The sequence below is a fragment of the Triticum dicoccoides genome, chromosome 7A, assembly GCF_002162155.2.
Source record: "Triticum dicoccoides isolate Atlit2015 ecotype Zavitan chromosome 7A, WEW_v2.0, whole genome shotgun sequence".
Lineage (NCBI taxonomy): Eukaryota > Viridiplantae > Streptophyta > Magnoliopsida > Poales > Poaceae > Triticum > Triticum dicoccoides.
In genome coordinates, this window is record NC_041392.1 from 552,915,729 (window position 1) to 552,931,003 (window position 15,275).

The window sequence follows — 15,275 nt, forward strand, 5'->3', positions numbered from 1 at the left end:
TATCCGGGAGTTACACGATCTCATGGTCTAAGGAAAAGATACTTGACATTGGAAAAACTCTAGCAAACGAACTATACGATCTTATGCTATGTTTAGGATTGTGTCTTGTCCATCACATCATTCTCCTAATGATGTGATCCCGTTATCAATGACATCCAATGTCCATACTCAGGAAACCATGACTATCTGTTGATCAACGAGCTAGTCAACTAGAGGCTTACTAGGGACATGTTGGTGTCTATTATTCACACATGTATTACGATTTCCGGATAACACAATTATAGCATGAATAAAAGACAATTATCATGAACAAGGAAATATAATAATAATGCTTTTATTATTGCCTCTAGGGCATATTTCCAACAATATCTACCTATATGCGGCATTCTTTTGCCGTTCTAAGAAAATTTTCATGTGCCATCTCTAATTTTCAAAATAAACTTCTCTTTTGTGTGTTTGTTTCGCTCGTGGAGCGGTGAGGGGTGGCTAATATTTTCCATGCGAGATGTGTTATTCTCAACATGAGTGTTTATTCACTTGTCATTGCACGAGAGTAAGGCAAAGATATTATGGATGCCCAGTCCCGAAATGAAAAAAAAATGAATTTACTTTATGTTGTGAAATAATAAATTCCTTGAAAAGTGTTGGTATGTAGGGCACCGTGGATACGGTTAGCCATGGAAAGTGAAAGTATGGTGGAAAAAGGAATAAACTTTATTTTCTGTTTGGAAACCGCCTAAGATATATCTATGCATGGAAAGTATTGGGAACTCTAAGTCGTTTCGTTGGTGGGATGGATACAACTCCCAAAATGTTTTTATCTCTAAGTTTTCGCTTTGAGCTCTGGCATCTCTACAAATCCCTACTTCCCTCTGCGAAGGGCCTTTCTTTTACTTTATGCAATTTTTATTTTGAGTCTCCATCTTCTCTTATAAAAGCACCAACTAGGAGGCAATATGATTGTACTTAAGTATTGGGTGTAGCTAATATTCGAATGTGTTTCATGAATGGATCAATGTTTGAGCATGATGGGCTAGGAATAACTTATTTTAGTGTTGATATTTTGAAAGACATGGTTGCTTGTTGATATGCTTGAGTATCTAAATTATCATGTCAAAACTGGACTATTGCTTTGAACAACTAAAAGTCCAAATGTTCATGCTATAAAGAAAAGAATATGATATGACATGTTAGGCAGCATTCCACATCAAAAATTCTGTTTTTATCACTTACCTACTCGAGTACTATAGGAGTTAAGCTTGGGGATGCTGATACGTCTCCAACGTATCTATAATTTTTTATTGTTCCATGCTGTTATATTATCAATCTTGGATGTTTTATAATCGTTTTATAGCCATTTTATATCATTTTTTGGTACTAACCTATTGACATAGTGCCAAGTGCCAGTTGTTGTTTTTTTCATGTTTTTTACATCGCAGAAAGTCAATATCAGACGGAGTCCAAATGCCCCGAAACTTTAAGGAGACTTTTTATGGGCCAGAAGGAACACAACGGGCCCTGGCTACGCCTGGGGGGTGCCCTGAGGGGGGCACAACCTACCAGGGCGCGCTAGGAGGCCCAGGCGTGCCCTAGTGGGTTGTGCCCACCTCGGGTGCCCCCGGACCGCCTCTTTGCTCTATAAATACCCCAAAAATCCAAGAACCCTAGAGGAGTCGATGAAATATTCATCCAGCCGCCGCAGAGTCCAGAACCACCAGATCCAATCTAGATACCATCTCGGATGGGGTTCACCACCTCCATTGGTGCCTCTCCGATGATGCGTGAGTAGTTCTTTGTAGACCTTCGGGTCCGTAGTTAGTAGCTAGATGGCTTCATCTGTCTCTTGATTCTCAATACAATGGTCTCTTGGAGATCCATATGATGTAACTCTTTTGCGGTGTGTTTGTTAGGATCCGATGAACTTTGAGTTTATGATCAGATCTATCTTTTTATATCCATGAAAGTTACTTGAGTTTCTTTGATCTCTTATATGCATGATTGCTTATAGCCTCGTATTTCTTCTATGATATTTGGGTTTTGTTTGGCCAACTTGATCTATTTATCTTGCAATGGGAAGAGGTGCTTTGTAGTGGGTTCAATCTTACGGTGCTTGATCCTAGTGACAGAAAGGGAAACGACACGTATGTATCGTTGCTACTAAGGATAAAACGATGGGGTCTATCTCTACATAGATAGATCTTGTCTACACCACGCTATCGTTCTTATTGCATTACTCCGTTTCTCCATGAACTTAATACACTAGATGCCTGCTGGATAGCGGTCGATGTGTAGGGTAATAGTAGTAGATGCAGGCAGGAGTCGGTCTACTAATCTTGGACGTGATGCCTAATGATCATTGCCTGGATATCGTCCTAATTATTTGAAGTTCTATCAATTTCCCAACAGTAATTTGTTTACCCACTGTTTGCTATTTTTCTTGAGAGAAGCCACTAGTGAAACCTACGGCCCCCGGGTCTTCTTTCTCATATATTTGCCTTTGCGATCTACTTTTCTCTTGCATTTATTTTCAGATCTATTAACCCAAAAACCCAAAAATACTTTGTTGCACTTTATTTTATTTGTGATCTATTTATTCAATCTATTACAGCTTTCTCCCGTCACGCACCAATTTTTGGCACCGTTACCCGAAAGGGATTGACAACCCCTTTAACACGTCGGGTTGCGATGATTTGTTATCTGTGTGCAGGGGATGTTTACGTTGTGTTGCTTGGTTCTCCTACTGATTCGATAACCTTGGTTTCATATCTGAGGGAAATACCTACCGCCGCTATGCTGCATCATCCCTTACTCTTTGGGGAGATACCGACATAGCTTCAAGGGACATCATGCATCTGTTGCATGGCAATCCCTACTCACTCACATTGATATCTATTGATGGGCATCTCCATAGCCCGTTGATACGCCTAGTTGATGTGAGACTATCATCTTCTTTTGTCTTCTCCACAACCACCATCTATTCCACCTATAGTGCTATATCCATGCCTCACGATCATGTATTACGTGAAAGTTGAAAAAATTGAGAACATTAAAAGTATGAAACAATTGATTGGCTTGTCATCGTGGTTGTGCATGATTTGAATACTTTGTGTGATGAAGATGGAGCATAGCCAGACTATATGATTTTGTAGGGATAAGCTTTCTTTGGCCATGTTATTTTGAGAAGACATAATTATTTTGTTAGTATGCTTGAAGTATGCTTGAAGTATTATTGTTTTTATGTCAATATTAAACTTTTGTTTGGAATCTTACGGATCTGAACATTCATGCCACAATAAAGAGAATTACATGGATAAATATGTTAGGTAGCATTCCACATCAAAAATTCTGTTTTTATCATTTACCTACTCGAGGACGAGCAGAAATTAAGCTTGGGGATGCTTGATACGCCTCCAACATATCTATAATTTTTTATTGTTCCATGCTATTATATTATCTGTTTTGGATGTTTTATATGCATTAATATACTATTTTATATGATTTTTGGAACTAACCTATTAACCTAGAGCCCAGTGTTGTTTTTGTTTTTTCCTTGTCTTAGAGTTTCGCAGAAAAGGAATACCAAATGGAGTCCAAATGGAATAAAACTTTCGCGGTGATTTTTATTAGACCAGAAGACACCCATGAGACTTGGAGTGCAAGTGAGAAGATCCATGAGGCGGCCACAAGGGTGGATGGCGCGCCCAGGGGGTAGGACGCCGCACCCCGAACCTTGTGGGCCCCTCGGTGACCTCCTGACCTAGATATTCCTCATATATATACTCATATACCCCAAAAACTTCCAGGGAGCCACAAAACCACTTTTCCACCGCCGCAACCTTCTGTACCCGTGAGATCCCATCTTGGGGCCTTTTCCGGCGTCCTGCCGGAGGGGGATTTGATCAGGGAGGGCTTCTACATCAACACCATTGCCTCTCCGATGAAGCGTGAGTAGTTTACCACAGACCTACGGGTCCATATCAAGTAGCTAGATGGCTTCCTCTCTCTCTCTCTCTCTCTCTCTCTCTCTCTCTCTTTGATTCTCAATACAAAGTTCTCCTCGATGTTCTTGGAGATCTATTCGATGTAATACTCTTTTGCGGTGTGTTTGCCAAGATCCGATGAATTGTGGATTTATGATCAGCTTATCTATGAATATTATTTCAATCTCCTCTGAATTCTTGTATGCATGATTTTATATCTTTGCAAGTCTCTTCGAACTATCGATTTGGTTTGGCCAACAAGATTGGTTTTTCTTGCAATGGAAGAAGTGCTTAGCTTTGGGTTCAATCTTGCAGTGCTCGATCCTAGTGACAGAAGGGGAATCGACATGTATTGTATTGTTGCCATCGAGGATAAAAAGATGGGGTTTTCATCATATTGCTTGAGTTAATTCCTCTACATCATGTCGTCTTGCTTAAAGCGTTACTCTGTTCTTATGAACTTAATACTCTAGATGCATGTTAGATAGCGGTCGATGTGTGGAGTAATAGTTGTAGATGCAGAATCATTTCGGTCTACTTGACACGGAGGTGATGCCTGTGTTCATGATCATTGCCTTAGATATCATCATAATTTTGTGCTTTTTTATCATTTGCTCGGCAGTAATTTGTTCACCCACCATAATAATTCCTTTCTTGAGAGAAGCCTCTAGTGAAACCTATGGCCCCTAGGTCTATTTTCCATCATATAAGTTTCCGATCTACACTTTTAGTTTTCTATTTACTTTAATTGCAATCTTTTACTTTCCGTTCCATAAACTAAAAATACCAAAAACATTACTATGCCGCTTATATATCTCTATTAGATCTCACATTGCAAATAACCGTGAAGGGATTGACAACCCCTTTATCGCGTTAGGTGTAAGTTGGTGTTTGTTTGTGCAGGTATTCGGTGGCTTGCTTGTGGTCTCCTACTGGATTGCTACCTTGGTTCTCAAAACTGAGGGAAATACTTACTCTACTTTGCTGCATTACCCTTTCCACTTCAAGGTAAAAAACAAACGCAAGCTCAAGAGGTAGCACATATCCACCACAAATAGCTACCACAACATCATAATCTATCATATGCTCACATATGGCGTACGAATCAACCCTATCACATGCTTGCACATCAAACCCTACGACCACATGCTTTCAGATCTAGTTACAATGAACAGAGAGAAGGGGGTGATTGAACTCACAGAGGTTATGGCTGCAGCTCGAGGGGTACGCGGGAACGGTCGAAGAACTTGACGACAGGAGTCGCCGCCGTGGACCGCCCGCGGGTGAAGGGGCGCCGCTTACCTGCTCCTCAATGCCGACGTGCGTCGGCAGGAAAGCTCAAAAGGGGGGAGAAGGGTGGCAGGAGTTTGGGCGCTGGAAGAAGGGGGCTAAATAGGGGCGACCGAGTCAGCGGGAGGTGTGCCTAAATCCTCCCGCCCATTTTTCGGAGACGCGCGCGAGCTCGCGCCATCTTCGTGGTCGCACGAGCTCAGGGCCGCGTTCCCCTCCCCTGCTTCGGCCGAGCCTGGCTCTCCAGAAACTGCCGATTCAGGCGTAGCGGTTGGGCCTAGCAAGGAGGTGCTTTAAACTTCGTGCGATGTAGACCGAATAGTGTATGGGGCAACAAAACAGTCTAAAATCTTCCCGCGCGTGCCTGGTTGGGCCAAATGCAGGTAACCAAACCCACCTAGAAGATATAATCTATAGGACCGAATTGTCAACTGGATCAATACAGCCATCCGGCCTTCAGCAAAAAAGGAACAAGAAGAAAAGAATACGGGTGACAAAGGTTCCTACAATACAAAGCCCTACTCTTGATTTGCCTAACATACCCATAAAAAAATCTGTCTAGCACAGGACCAATTAAACGATTATATATTCAACGATTATAATAAACAATTGAAAAACTATGAACGAAGCGAAAGAAGCCGCTGTCCGATTCTTATAGAAGAATATGTCCACGAGCCCGAGTATCACTAAATCACAAGACTCCTCACCAAGTGGCGAATAGCATTCGTCGCACATCGAATACCAACGACCATATTCGAAGCTCCACCCAACAGTTAAATAGTGTGCTAGACCAAATAAGATCTCGCTGGACGAATGGCTTTGATCGCTGGAGAGTTAGGCTCCTGGTGAGTAGGCCCGATAATATATACGTGCACTCATCTATCGTGTTTGTAGTCTAGCACCACGATGACGGACGCCACACATCTCACGGGTCTCGCAACGGCGCCAATGGGGACGGACAGTCGGACGGAGCTGTTACGCGAGGTGTGTGTCGGCCGGGCCTAGTTTTGCCGCGCGCGCGGATGGCACTTTCTTTTCTTCTTCTCCATAAAAACGAAGGGCACCCCCCTCCCCTCTGTCCTCACGACACGGTCCACTCGACAGTCCACACACATCATCGCACTGCGCGAGAGCCGGCACCGGTCTGGGAGAAGAGAGCAGGAGGCCATGGCGAGCGAGCGCAATGGCGACGGGGGCACGGAGAACGGCAACGGCGGCAGCGTGTCCATGGAGATGCCGGTGATCAGGTACACCAAGCTCTTCATCAACGGGGCCTTCGTCGACGCCGTCTCCGGTACGCGCCTCCGCATCTCTTCTCTCCTTTGTCTTGCGTACGCATCTACGAGTATCATTCAACATAGCCTTAGCAGCTGAAAATATATACGTATTTGCACTACAACTTCGCTAGCAGCCCCTTCAAAATGGACCGTTCACCTTGAGAGTCTGAGCTTAGTTCGAACTAACCGAGCAGGCTTTGCTCGTGGTTGGCTGAACTATGAATCCCGAACAACGAATACTCTATCATCAAGCGTCAAAGGGGGCGGAATTTGAGGTCAGTTCTGGCACGGAGCCACATGTTGTTGACCCTCTTCACGACGCACAGTTCTTGGCGAACATGGCATGACCAGCTACGATAAGACACACCGTGCTAAGCGGAATCCACGGAAGTAACATGGCTAGCTTGTTGTAAACTAAGTGAGAACAAGCCACGAGCTTAGCTAGCGTGACGGGGTGCTTAGCTCAGCTAAAGAAATGTCCTCTAGTAGTCTTGCAAATAGAGGGCGGAAAGTACGACAAAACGTAGCTATGACAGCAGGGGCTGATGAGCTTGTAGGCGATCTGATCTCTATGCCGAGATGCATGGCACTGATGAGCTTGTAGCTAGGAGCCCATTGTCTATCTCCCTGCAGTAGAAATTGAGACATTTATTTTGAGACGGAGAAAGTATTAGGCAAATCATGTAGTTTCTTAAATGAAAATCAGAGGGGGAAGCCCTTCTTATGCTAGAAAAAAGGAGCCCATTGTCTTGGGGCAGAGAGAGAGAGAGGGGCACCGATGAAATTCTTGGGATGGCAAGAGCAACACATGTGTTCTTCTGTCTAGAGGCTCATGACGTCCTTGTTGTCAGCCCCCACGGCACACTTCCTCGTGTTCTTCCTTCCTCTCGTTCTCGTTGTCATCTGGTCCCGTTTTCCTTGTCTGGGACGGCCGTTTCTCGTTTGCAGGAGCATGCGCCCGTGAGATGCCATCGATGATGCGTCTTCAAATCAGATTCGAGTGACCGTAGAGCCTGTCGCCTAGGGATGTCAACCGGTCCTGTTTAATTTCGTTTAAAGTCTATTTATGATATTATAATTCAAAAAGGTTTTTTTGTTTATTTGAGGAAAATAAACTATCAAGCTGGCAAAAACTAGCTAAACGGAATTGTGGATGCCATTTATTTGCCACTTACATCCCTACTGTCGCCTTCCAAGCCCGTCCGTCACTAGAAGCGAGCGAATGCCTGCGTTCACGTCACTGGCTCCCTTGCTCGGAAATAATGAAAACAAATAAGTTTGAAGCAGTGAAAAGAACAAATAAGTTTGAAGCAGTGAAAAAAATGTTGCCCCTTGCGTTCACGTCACTGGCTCCCTTTCAAGCCCATCTGTCACCTTCTAGAAGCATGCGAATGCCTGCGTTCACGTCCGCCCCACTTTCGATGGCCTTTGTAATTTCTTTTACCTCTATTGCTTTTTATACTACCATGATTAATTATGAATATATCAGAAATTTCTTTTGCAAAAAATGAAGAAGTCGGAGACAAAGCCGGAGGGTGCCTTATTGCGTACGGTTCCCACCACAGCTGGAAGGCGGCACAAATAGTTTCCCACCACAGCTGGAAGGCGGCACAAATAGTTAACATCTGCCTATTCATCTGCCTTTAGCATCGCCTGACTCGGACATGGTGTTCCCATACTTCTCAATACCCAGTCAGGGCAATGTAGCTATCCCAAATAATAAGACATATGAAATCTGGCCACACCCGAGCCCCTATTCTGATACATACTATAATGTTCGATCTCAACCTTTCCAAGGAACTGAACTAAAAACACTTTTATATTATGGGACGGCGGGAGTAGATGTTTAATGTCCTCAATCACATGACCATGATGTTTTTGACACTACATTAGTGTCAAAAATGCTCTTATATTACGGGACGAAGGGAGTAGATGCTTAATGTCCTCAATCACATGGCCATGATACAATTGGGTATCCGGTCATTTATTGCACATGATCTCGTCATGGGATCTTGTGTCCCATGCGCCACTAGAGCCATAAGAAGCCTAAGTAACCATTATTAAGTACCTCCGTCACCACCGTCGGATGGGTCGAACAGACACATAACGAGACTTTCTAAAGCTCCAAGACGGGACAACTATAGCTCCCGCCTAGAATGTTTAACTGATTGTTAGTTAACTAAAATATAACTTTTGGGTCCTTACCTATTAGCTAAGTTTATTTAACCGCATGTCACTACATTTTAAAGCAGGTAAGTCTTCTTTTGCCGGGGTTCAACTAGGCAGTTTGATCTTTATCTTTTAGTAGCATGGAGTTTTGCTTCTCACCAACACATATCGACATGGCGACAATTTTTCCTATATGTAAACTTTAAACATGGATTCGAAACAAGTGTGGAAACATGACATTGAAATTGCTAGAAAAAAAATCAGAGCCAAGTAGATTTAGATTTCTTTTAAATTCAAAAGATTGCATTTGAGTTGCTAAAATTTGTGGAAACTTTAAACAAGGAATACATATAAAAAAGGTTAAAATACCATAGAACAATTGCTCCGAGGTCTCGGCTAAAAAAATACATAAAAGGTTAGAAAAAAGAGGGGAAAGTATAAGGTGGTACCAACCCATCCATGCTCTCATGATCCCAATTGAAAATTTCAAACTTAAACATTTCAATGATTTTTGAACCAAATCATGTATGCTCTTAACATTTGTGTCTACAAGTCCCTGAAAAATTACAATCCAAATTCATCATGAATATGCCAAAAGATGACAAAGGTAAAAAAATGACACTATTCACATCTGGATTTATCTTTTTTGGTTTCTTTTTTTGTTCCAAATTTAGATCTAAATTTTTGAGGGGTTGTAGACACATATCTTATGAACACTCACAATTATTTCAGATTTTTTTAAATGTTTAAATTTGATAATTTTTTTCTAAATTAGGAGCATCGATGCATGCGAGGGATGGTATTACTGGATATTTTCCGATGAAAAGAGATTAACTCATAACTTTTGAAGAAATCTCATAGATGATTTATAATATTAAAATCACCCAATGTCTATAGTTTTTGTGTAATGCTTATGATCACTTCTCTCTTTTTAAAATTTTTTGGGTTGCTCTCATTTTCAATAAGTGTTGTATTATCCATGCTACATACGGAATAATGTTTTTTAATATATTCTGATAATTTTAAGAAGCACTCTAAGATTGTTGTAAAAAATTGACTTTTTTTCATCCTATTTTTATTTAAAAAATAGCAACAAGCAGATACAAAACATAATGAACAACACCTGGTCTCTGCATAGCAAATATGCAGACAACCAAAACTAAGTCTCACAAAAGTAAGAAAAATGGCATGTTGGCAACAATAAGGTCATACGGGGGTGACACTATGCCAGTTGAAGGAGGTGGAGGACCGATCAACAAATTATGTTTCCATCCATGTTGGGCAAGAATCTCTCTACCGGCATATACAACCTCCGAACAGTGGTTGATATTCCGTTCAATATAGCGTAGACCACATACAAAGCCAATACATACAATGGTACAAAACCTGCAAAATAGAAGAGATTTTGCCATTAAAAATATAATTCTTAAATAGCCAAAGCCACCATAATTGTTAAGCTTCATGCACTAGCCAACGCAACTAAAAGTCCGAACTGGTGGAAAGGGCTAGGCAATCCACATATACACTTCAACATCCCCTCTCACGTGTGACGCAAAAGGCCTATATGTGGACATAAGAGGGGGGGGGGCAACAACAGTTTTTGAATAAACTACGAAAGCCAGGACTTGAACACAAGACCTTAGGCTCTGATACCATGTTAACCTTTATGCACTAACCAACGCAACCAAAAGTCCGAACTGATGGAAAGGGCTAGGCAATCCACATATACACTTTTGATTGCGTTGGCTAGTGCATGAAGCTTAACATGGTATCAGAGCCCAAGATCTTGATTTTAAGTCCTGGCTTTTGCGATTTATCTAAAAATTGTTGTTCCAAGTCTCATAGAAGTAAGAAAAATGGCATGTTGGCAACAATAAGGTCATACGGGAGTGACACTATGCCAGTTGAAGGAGGTGAAGGACCGATCAACAAATTATGTTTCCATCCATGTTGGGAAAGAATCTCTCTACCGGCATACACAACCTTCAAACAGTGGTTGGTACTCCGCTCAACATAGCATAGACCACATACGAAGCCAATACATACAATGGTATAAAACCTGCAAAATAGAAGAGATTTTGTCATTAAAAATATAATTCTTAAATAGCCAAAGCCACCATAATTGTTATGGCCTATACGTGGACATAAGAGGGGGGCAACAACAATTTTTGAATAAACTATGAAAGTCAGGACTTGAACACAAGACCTTAGGCTCTGATACCATGTTAACCTTTATGCACTAACCAACGCAACCAAAAGTCCAAACTGATAGAAAGAGCTAGGCAATCCACATGTACACTTTTGGTTGCGTTGACTAGTGCATGAAGTTTAACATGGTATCAGAGCCCAAGGTCTTGATTTCAAGTCCTGACTTTCGCGATTTATCTAAAAATTGTTGTCCCCCCCCTCCCCCCCCCTTGTATCCACGTATAGTCCTCTTGAGCCATACCTCTGAGTCTGTCCACATGTTGACTTTCCGCGTCACACGTGAGAGAAGGTGTTAAAATGTATATGTGAATTGCCTAGCCTTTTCAACAGTTCGGACTTTTGGTTGCGTTGACTAGTGCATGAAGTTTAACAATAATAACCCGAGTATTTAGAGATGTACAACAGAATAGTAGTGCATTCTGAGGTATGCAGCTCGGTCAACAGAGAGAAAGAAATCTCTAAGCCATTCCGAAACAGGAAATCAGTTTGATTTTATAGCTAGTCCCTGATGGTGGTCCTGTATTTCGTAGATTTTCTCTCGTTCTGATCTGAACTTCACGGCTGTTTATTTGGTTTTCTGCTTGATCAGGTAAGACATTAGAGACCAGGGATCCGCGCACCGGGGATGTGATCGCCAGCATCGCCGAAGGTGACAAGAAGGACGTGGACCTGGCGGTCAAGGCGGCAAGAGAAGCCTTCGATCATGGCAAATGGCCTCGCATGCCCGGATCCGTAGGATTCTTTCCTCTATCAATTCTTCATCATACACAAAAAATGAAAGAACTACAGTTCAATCTGAAAAGAGCAACCAATGAATGGCGCGCAGGAAAGAGGAAGGATCATGACGAAGTACGCGGACCTCGTGGAGCAGCACGCGGAGGAGCTGACCCTGCTGGAGAGCCTGGACGCCGGCAAGCCGCGCATGGTGACCAGGGTGGTCGACATCGGGATCTCCGCAAGCTCCCTGCGCTACTTCGCCGGAGCGGCCGACAAGATCCACGGCGAGACGCTCAAGATGTCGAGCCAGTTCCAGGGGCACACCCTGCGCGAGCCCATGGGCGTCGCCGGGCTCATCATCCCCTGGAACTTCCCCGCCATCATGTTCTTCTGCAAGGTCGCCCCGGCGCTGGCCGCCGGTTGCACCATGGTCGTCAAGCCGGCCGAGCAGACCCCGCTCAGCGCGCTCTACTTCGCTCACCTGGCCAAGCAGGTCAGACAGACCGGTAACCTGACACGAGACACGCACCGTCTCTCTTGTTCTGAACTTTTGGCGCTCTGTTCTTGAGCAGGCGGGAGTCCCGGACGGGGTGATCAATGTGATCCCCGGCTTCGGCCCAACGGCGGGAGCAGCGATCGCGTCTCACATGGACGTCGACATGGTAATCTCACAACACCCTACTGATTTAGTACGTGAGCAAGTAGTTACTTACTCAGTTACTCTATATCTTTTCTTGCTCGTCCAGGTGAGTTTCACGGGATCAACACCAGTTGGGCGGCTGATAATGGAGGCGTCGGCGAGGAGCAACCTGAAGCCGGTGTCCCTGGAGCTGGGCGGCAAATCTCCCCTCATCATCTTCGACGACGCGGACGTGGACCTGGCCGTGGATCTCTCCATCAGCGCCAACTTCTTCAACAAGGTGAACAACATCTTGATTAGAGAGACAGCCTAGCCATACGAGTTAGAGCAGCTGAGATCATCATTCATTGATGTTGCAGGGAGAAGCTTGCGTCGCGGCGAGCCGTGTGTACCTGCAAGAGGGCATCTACGACCGATTCGTGAAGAAGTTGGCGGAGCGCATGGAGAGCTGGGTTGTCGGGGACCCTTTCGATCCTCGCGTCAATCAAGGGCCTCAGGTGAAAAACAATGGATCATTCCCACTGCTTGTACGACACAGATCGATTTCTATTGAATCTGAAACTTGGATGCTATTACTCGTGCCCAGGTGGACAAGGAACAATACGAGAGGGTGCTCAGCTACATCGACCATGGCAAGCGAGAAGGGGCCACCGTACTGACGGGAGGAAAGCCCTGTGGTGAGAGAGGTTACTACATCGAGCCCACGGTTTTCACCGATGTCAAGGTCGAAATTCCCCGCCAGAACACGCACTGTAATCCCGTTCCATGATCACTTCGCTCTCTATCTAGTATATATCTGACATCGTGGTGCGGAATCTGTGAACAGGATGACATGACCATAGCAAAGGAGGAGATCTTCGGACCCGTCATGTGCCTGATGAAGTTCAGGTAAGCCCATCCCGGTCGATCGACAGAGATACAACTATTTGCACTCTGAATCTGTGATGGCATTGAATCTTCTTTCCATGGTTCTAGGACGGTGGAGGAGGCGATCGCGAAGGCGAACGACACGAGGTACGGGCTGGCGGCGGGGGTGGTGACCAAGGACATCGACGTGGCCAACAGGATGACGCGGTCCATCCGCGCCGGGGTGGTGTGGGTCAACTGCTACTTCGCCATGGACGCCGACTGCCCGTTCGGGGGCCGCAAGATGAGCGGGTTCGGCAAGGACGCCAGCATGCACGCGCTCGACAAGTTCCTCGCCGTCAAGGCCGTCGTCACCCCCGTCTACGACTCGCCCTGGCTCTAGCTCGCCTCTCTTGTCTGTGCACAGTTAGTTACGAGGGGAAGCAGCAAAAGAAAGAGAAACATTGTTCATTCAGAGACAACGTGTTTTTTATTTGTGTGCCAAACGAAAGAGCAAATGTTGTTTGTCGATGCTGTGGTAATATTGCCCGCGAGTAATTAGCCATTCGTATATCCTTTCCTTTCTATCATGCTTTAGGATAAACATAAGGTTACCCCGCAAAACGTGCATAAGGTTCTATCATCCATTTCTGATTTAATTTATTGTTTTTCTTACTGGTTTTCCTAAACAACCTCCAGAACTAGCTCACGTCTTATTGGCCTGTAAAATAAAATCATATGGAGTACTTTTTATAAGTCAATAAGTATTGACTAGCAAAACAGCCCGTGCGTTCCACCGGGATAAAAGATCATAATCTTCAATGACCATCGCCATATTTTGCTGCATCACCGAGATACACTATCACTCTCATTTTTGAGAAATCGCGAACAATTTTTGAAACTAATGATTCTTTTTAAATCGTGAACATATCTGAAATTGTGAATATTTTTCAAATTCATAATTGTTTTACAGGTTTTTGAATATTTACTAAAATTATGAACATTTTTTGAATTCATGAACATTACATACTATCTGTGAATATTTTAAAAAATTGTGAAAAAAATTCTAAACAATTTTTTTGAATAGGCAAACATTTCTAGGGTCGACAAACATTTTTTTGCAAATTGGTGGAACAATTTTTGAAATTTAAAAACATTTTTTATTTAAAGATTTTTTTTTTGAAATGCATGATCATTTTCATTGTTGAGGAAATCGTTAACTGGTAGCTGCTCGGTCGGCTAGTGAGTAGGGGATTAATAGGCTAATCGGCAAGTTAATTGGCCATTTAATCAATTAATCGGACGATTTACCAGGTAATCAGCTACTCGGGGACCCTATGAGTAGGGATTAATCGGCAAGTTAACTGGTTAATCGGATGAATTCTTGAACAGGGATCATTTTATGAACCAGCGAAAATTTTATGAATGAATAAAATATTTTTAAGTCACGAACAGTTTTTTAATTCTTAGGATATTTTTCAATCCTTGAACACTTTTTTAATTGATGAAATTTTGTTCAATTTCATGAACCTTTTTTTAATAACGAATTTTATAAAAACCATGAACATTTTATGATTTCCCATAATTTTGTTTTCAAAATTTTGAACATTTTTTTAAAACGCAAACATTTTTGAAAAATCACAAACATTTTCTTAATCCACAAATATGAAATACTGAACATTTTATTTCAAAATTCTCATTTTGTATTAATTTCTGGAACTTTTTTGAAGTTCCAAATTATTTAAAGTAGAAAAAATATAGTCGGAAAAGAAAAATGAAGAATAAAAAACGAAAATAGGCCGCCCGGACATGGGCCGGCTCAAACAGGCGCGCTGAGCGCAGTATAGAAGATTCTGACTGCATGGGCCGGCGCAGGCAGAGATTCCTCCGTGTGAACGTTTTTTTATCACTTATAGATGACATCAGTGGGTAATATTTTACAAATTTGAGGACAATTTTGGTGACGTACCACCAGAAGTAATAACCCCTTTATTATTAGAGATATAGATATAGATATAGATTCAATTGTCATTTCGGTATGCAATCATATTAACAATAAATGACTGATAAATAATGATGATTGTCTAGAAAATATTGTGCAGCCGTCACAATGCACGGACAAGATATCTAATCCATTTAAGAGTCCGG

General features: G+C 42.8%; 1 protein-coding gene across 1 annotated transcript; it reads left to right on the plus strand.

Annotated features, from left to right (window-relative positions):
* Positions 1-6,369: 6,369 nt before the first annotated feature.
* LOC119327912 (aldehyde dehydrogenase family 2 member C4-like) lies at positions 6,370-13,712 on the plus strand. Its single transcript, XM_037600980.1, has 9 exons — positions 6,370-6,564; positions 11,514-11,656; positions 11,751-12,134; positions 12,214-12,303; positions 12,388-12,561; positions 12,641-12,778; positions 12,868-13,005; positions 13,108-13,169; positions 13,257-13,712. The coding sequence occupies exons 1-9, from the start codon at positions 6,438-6,440 to the stop codon at positions 13,528-13,530; spliced, it is 1,530 nt and encodes a 509-aa protein (XP_037456877.1). The 5' UTR covers positions 6,370-6,437; the 3' UTR covers positions 13,531-13,712.
* The last annotated feature ends 1,563 nt before the right edge of the window (positions 13,713-15,275 follow it).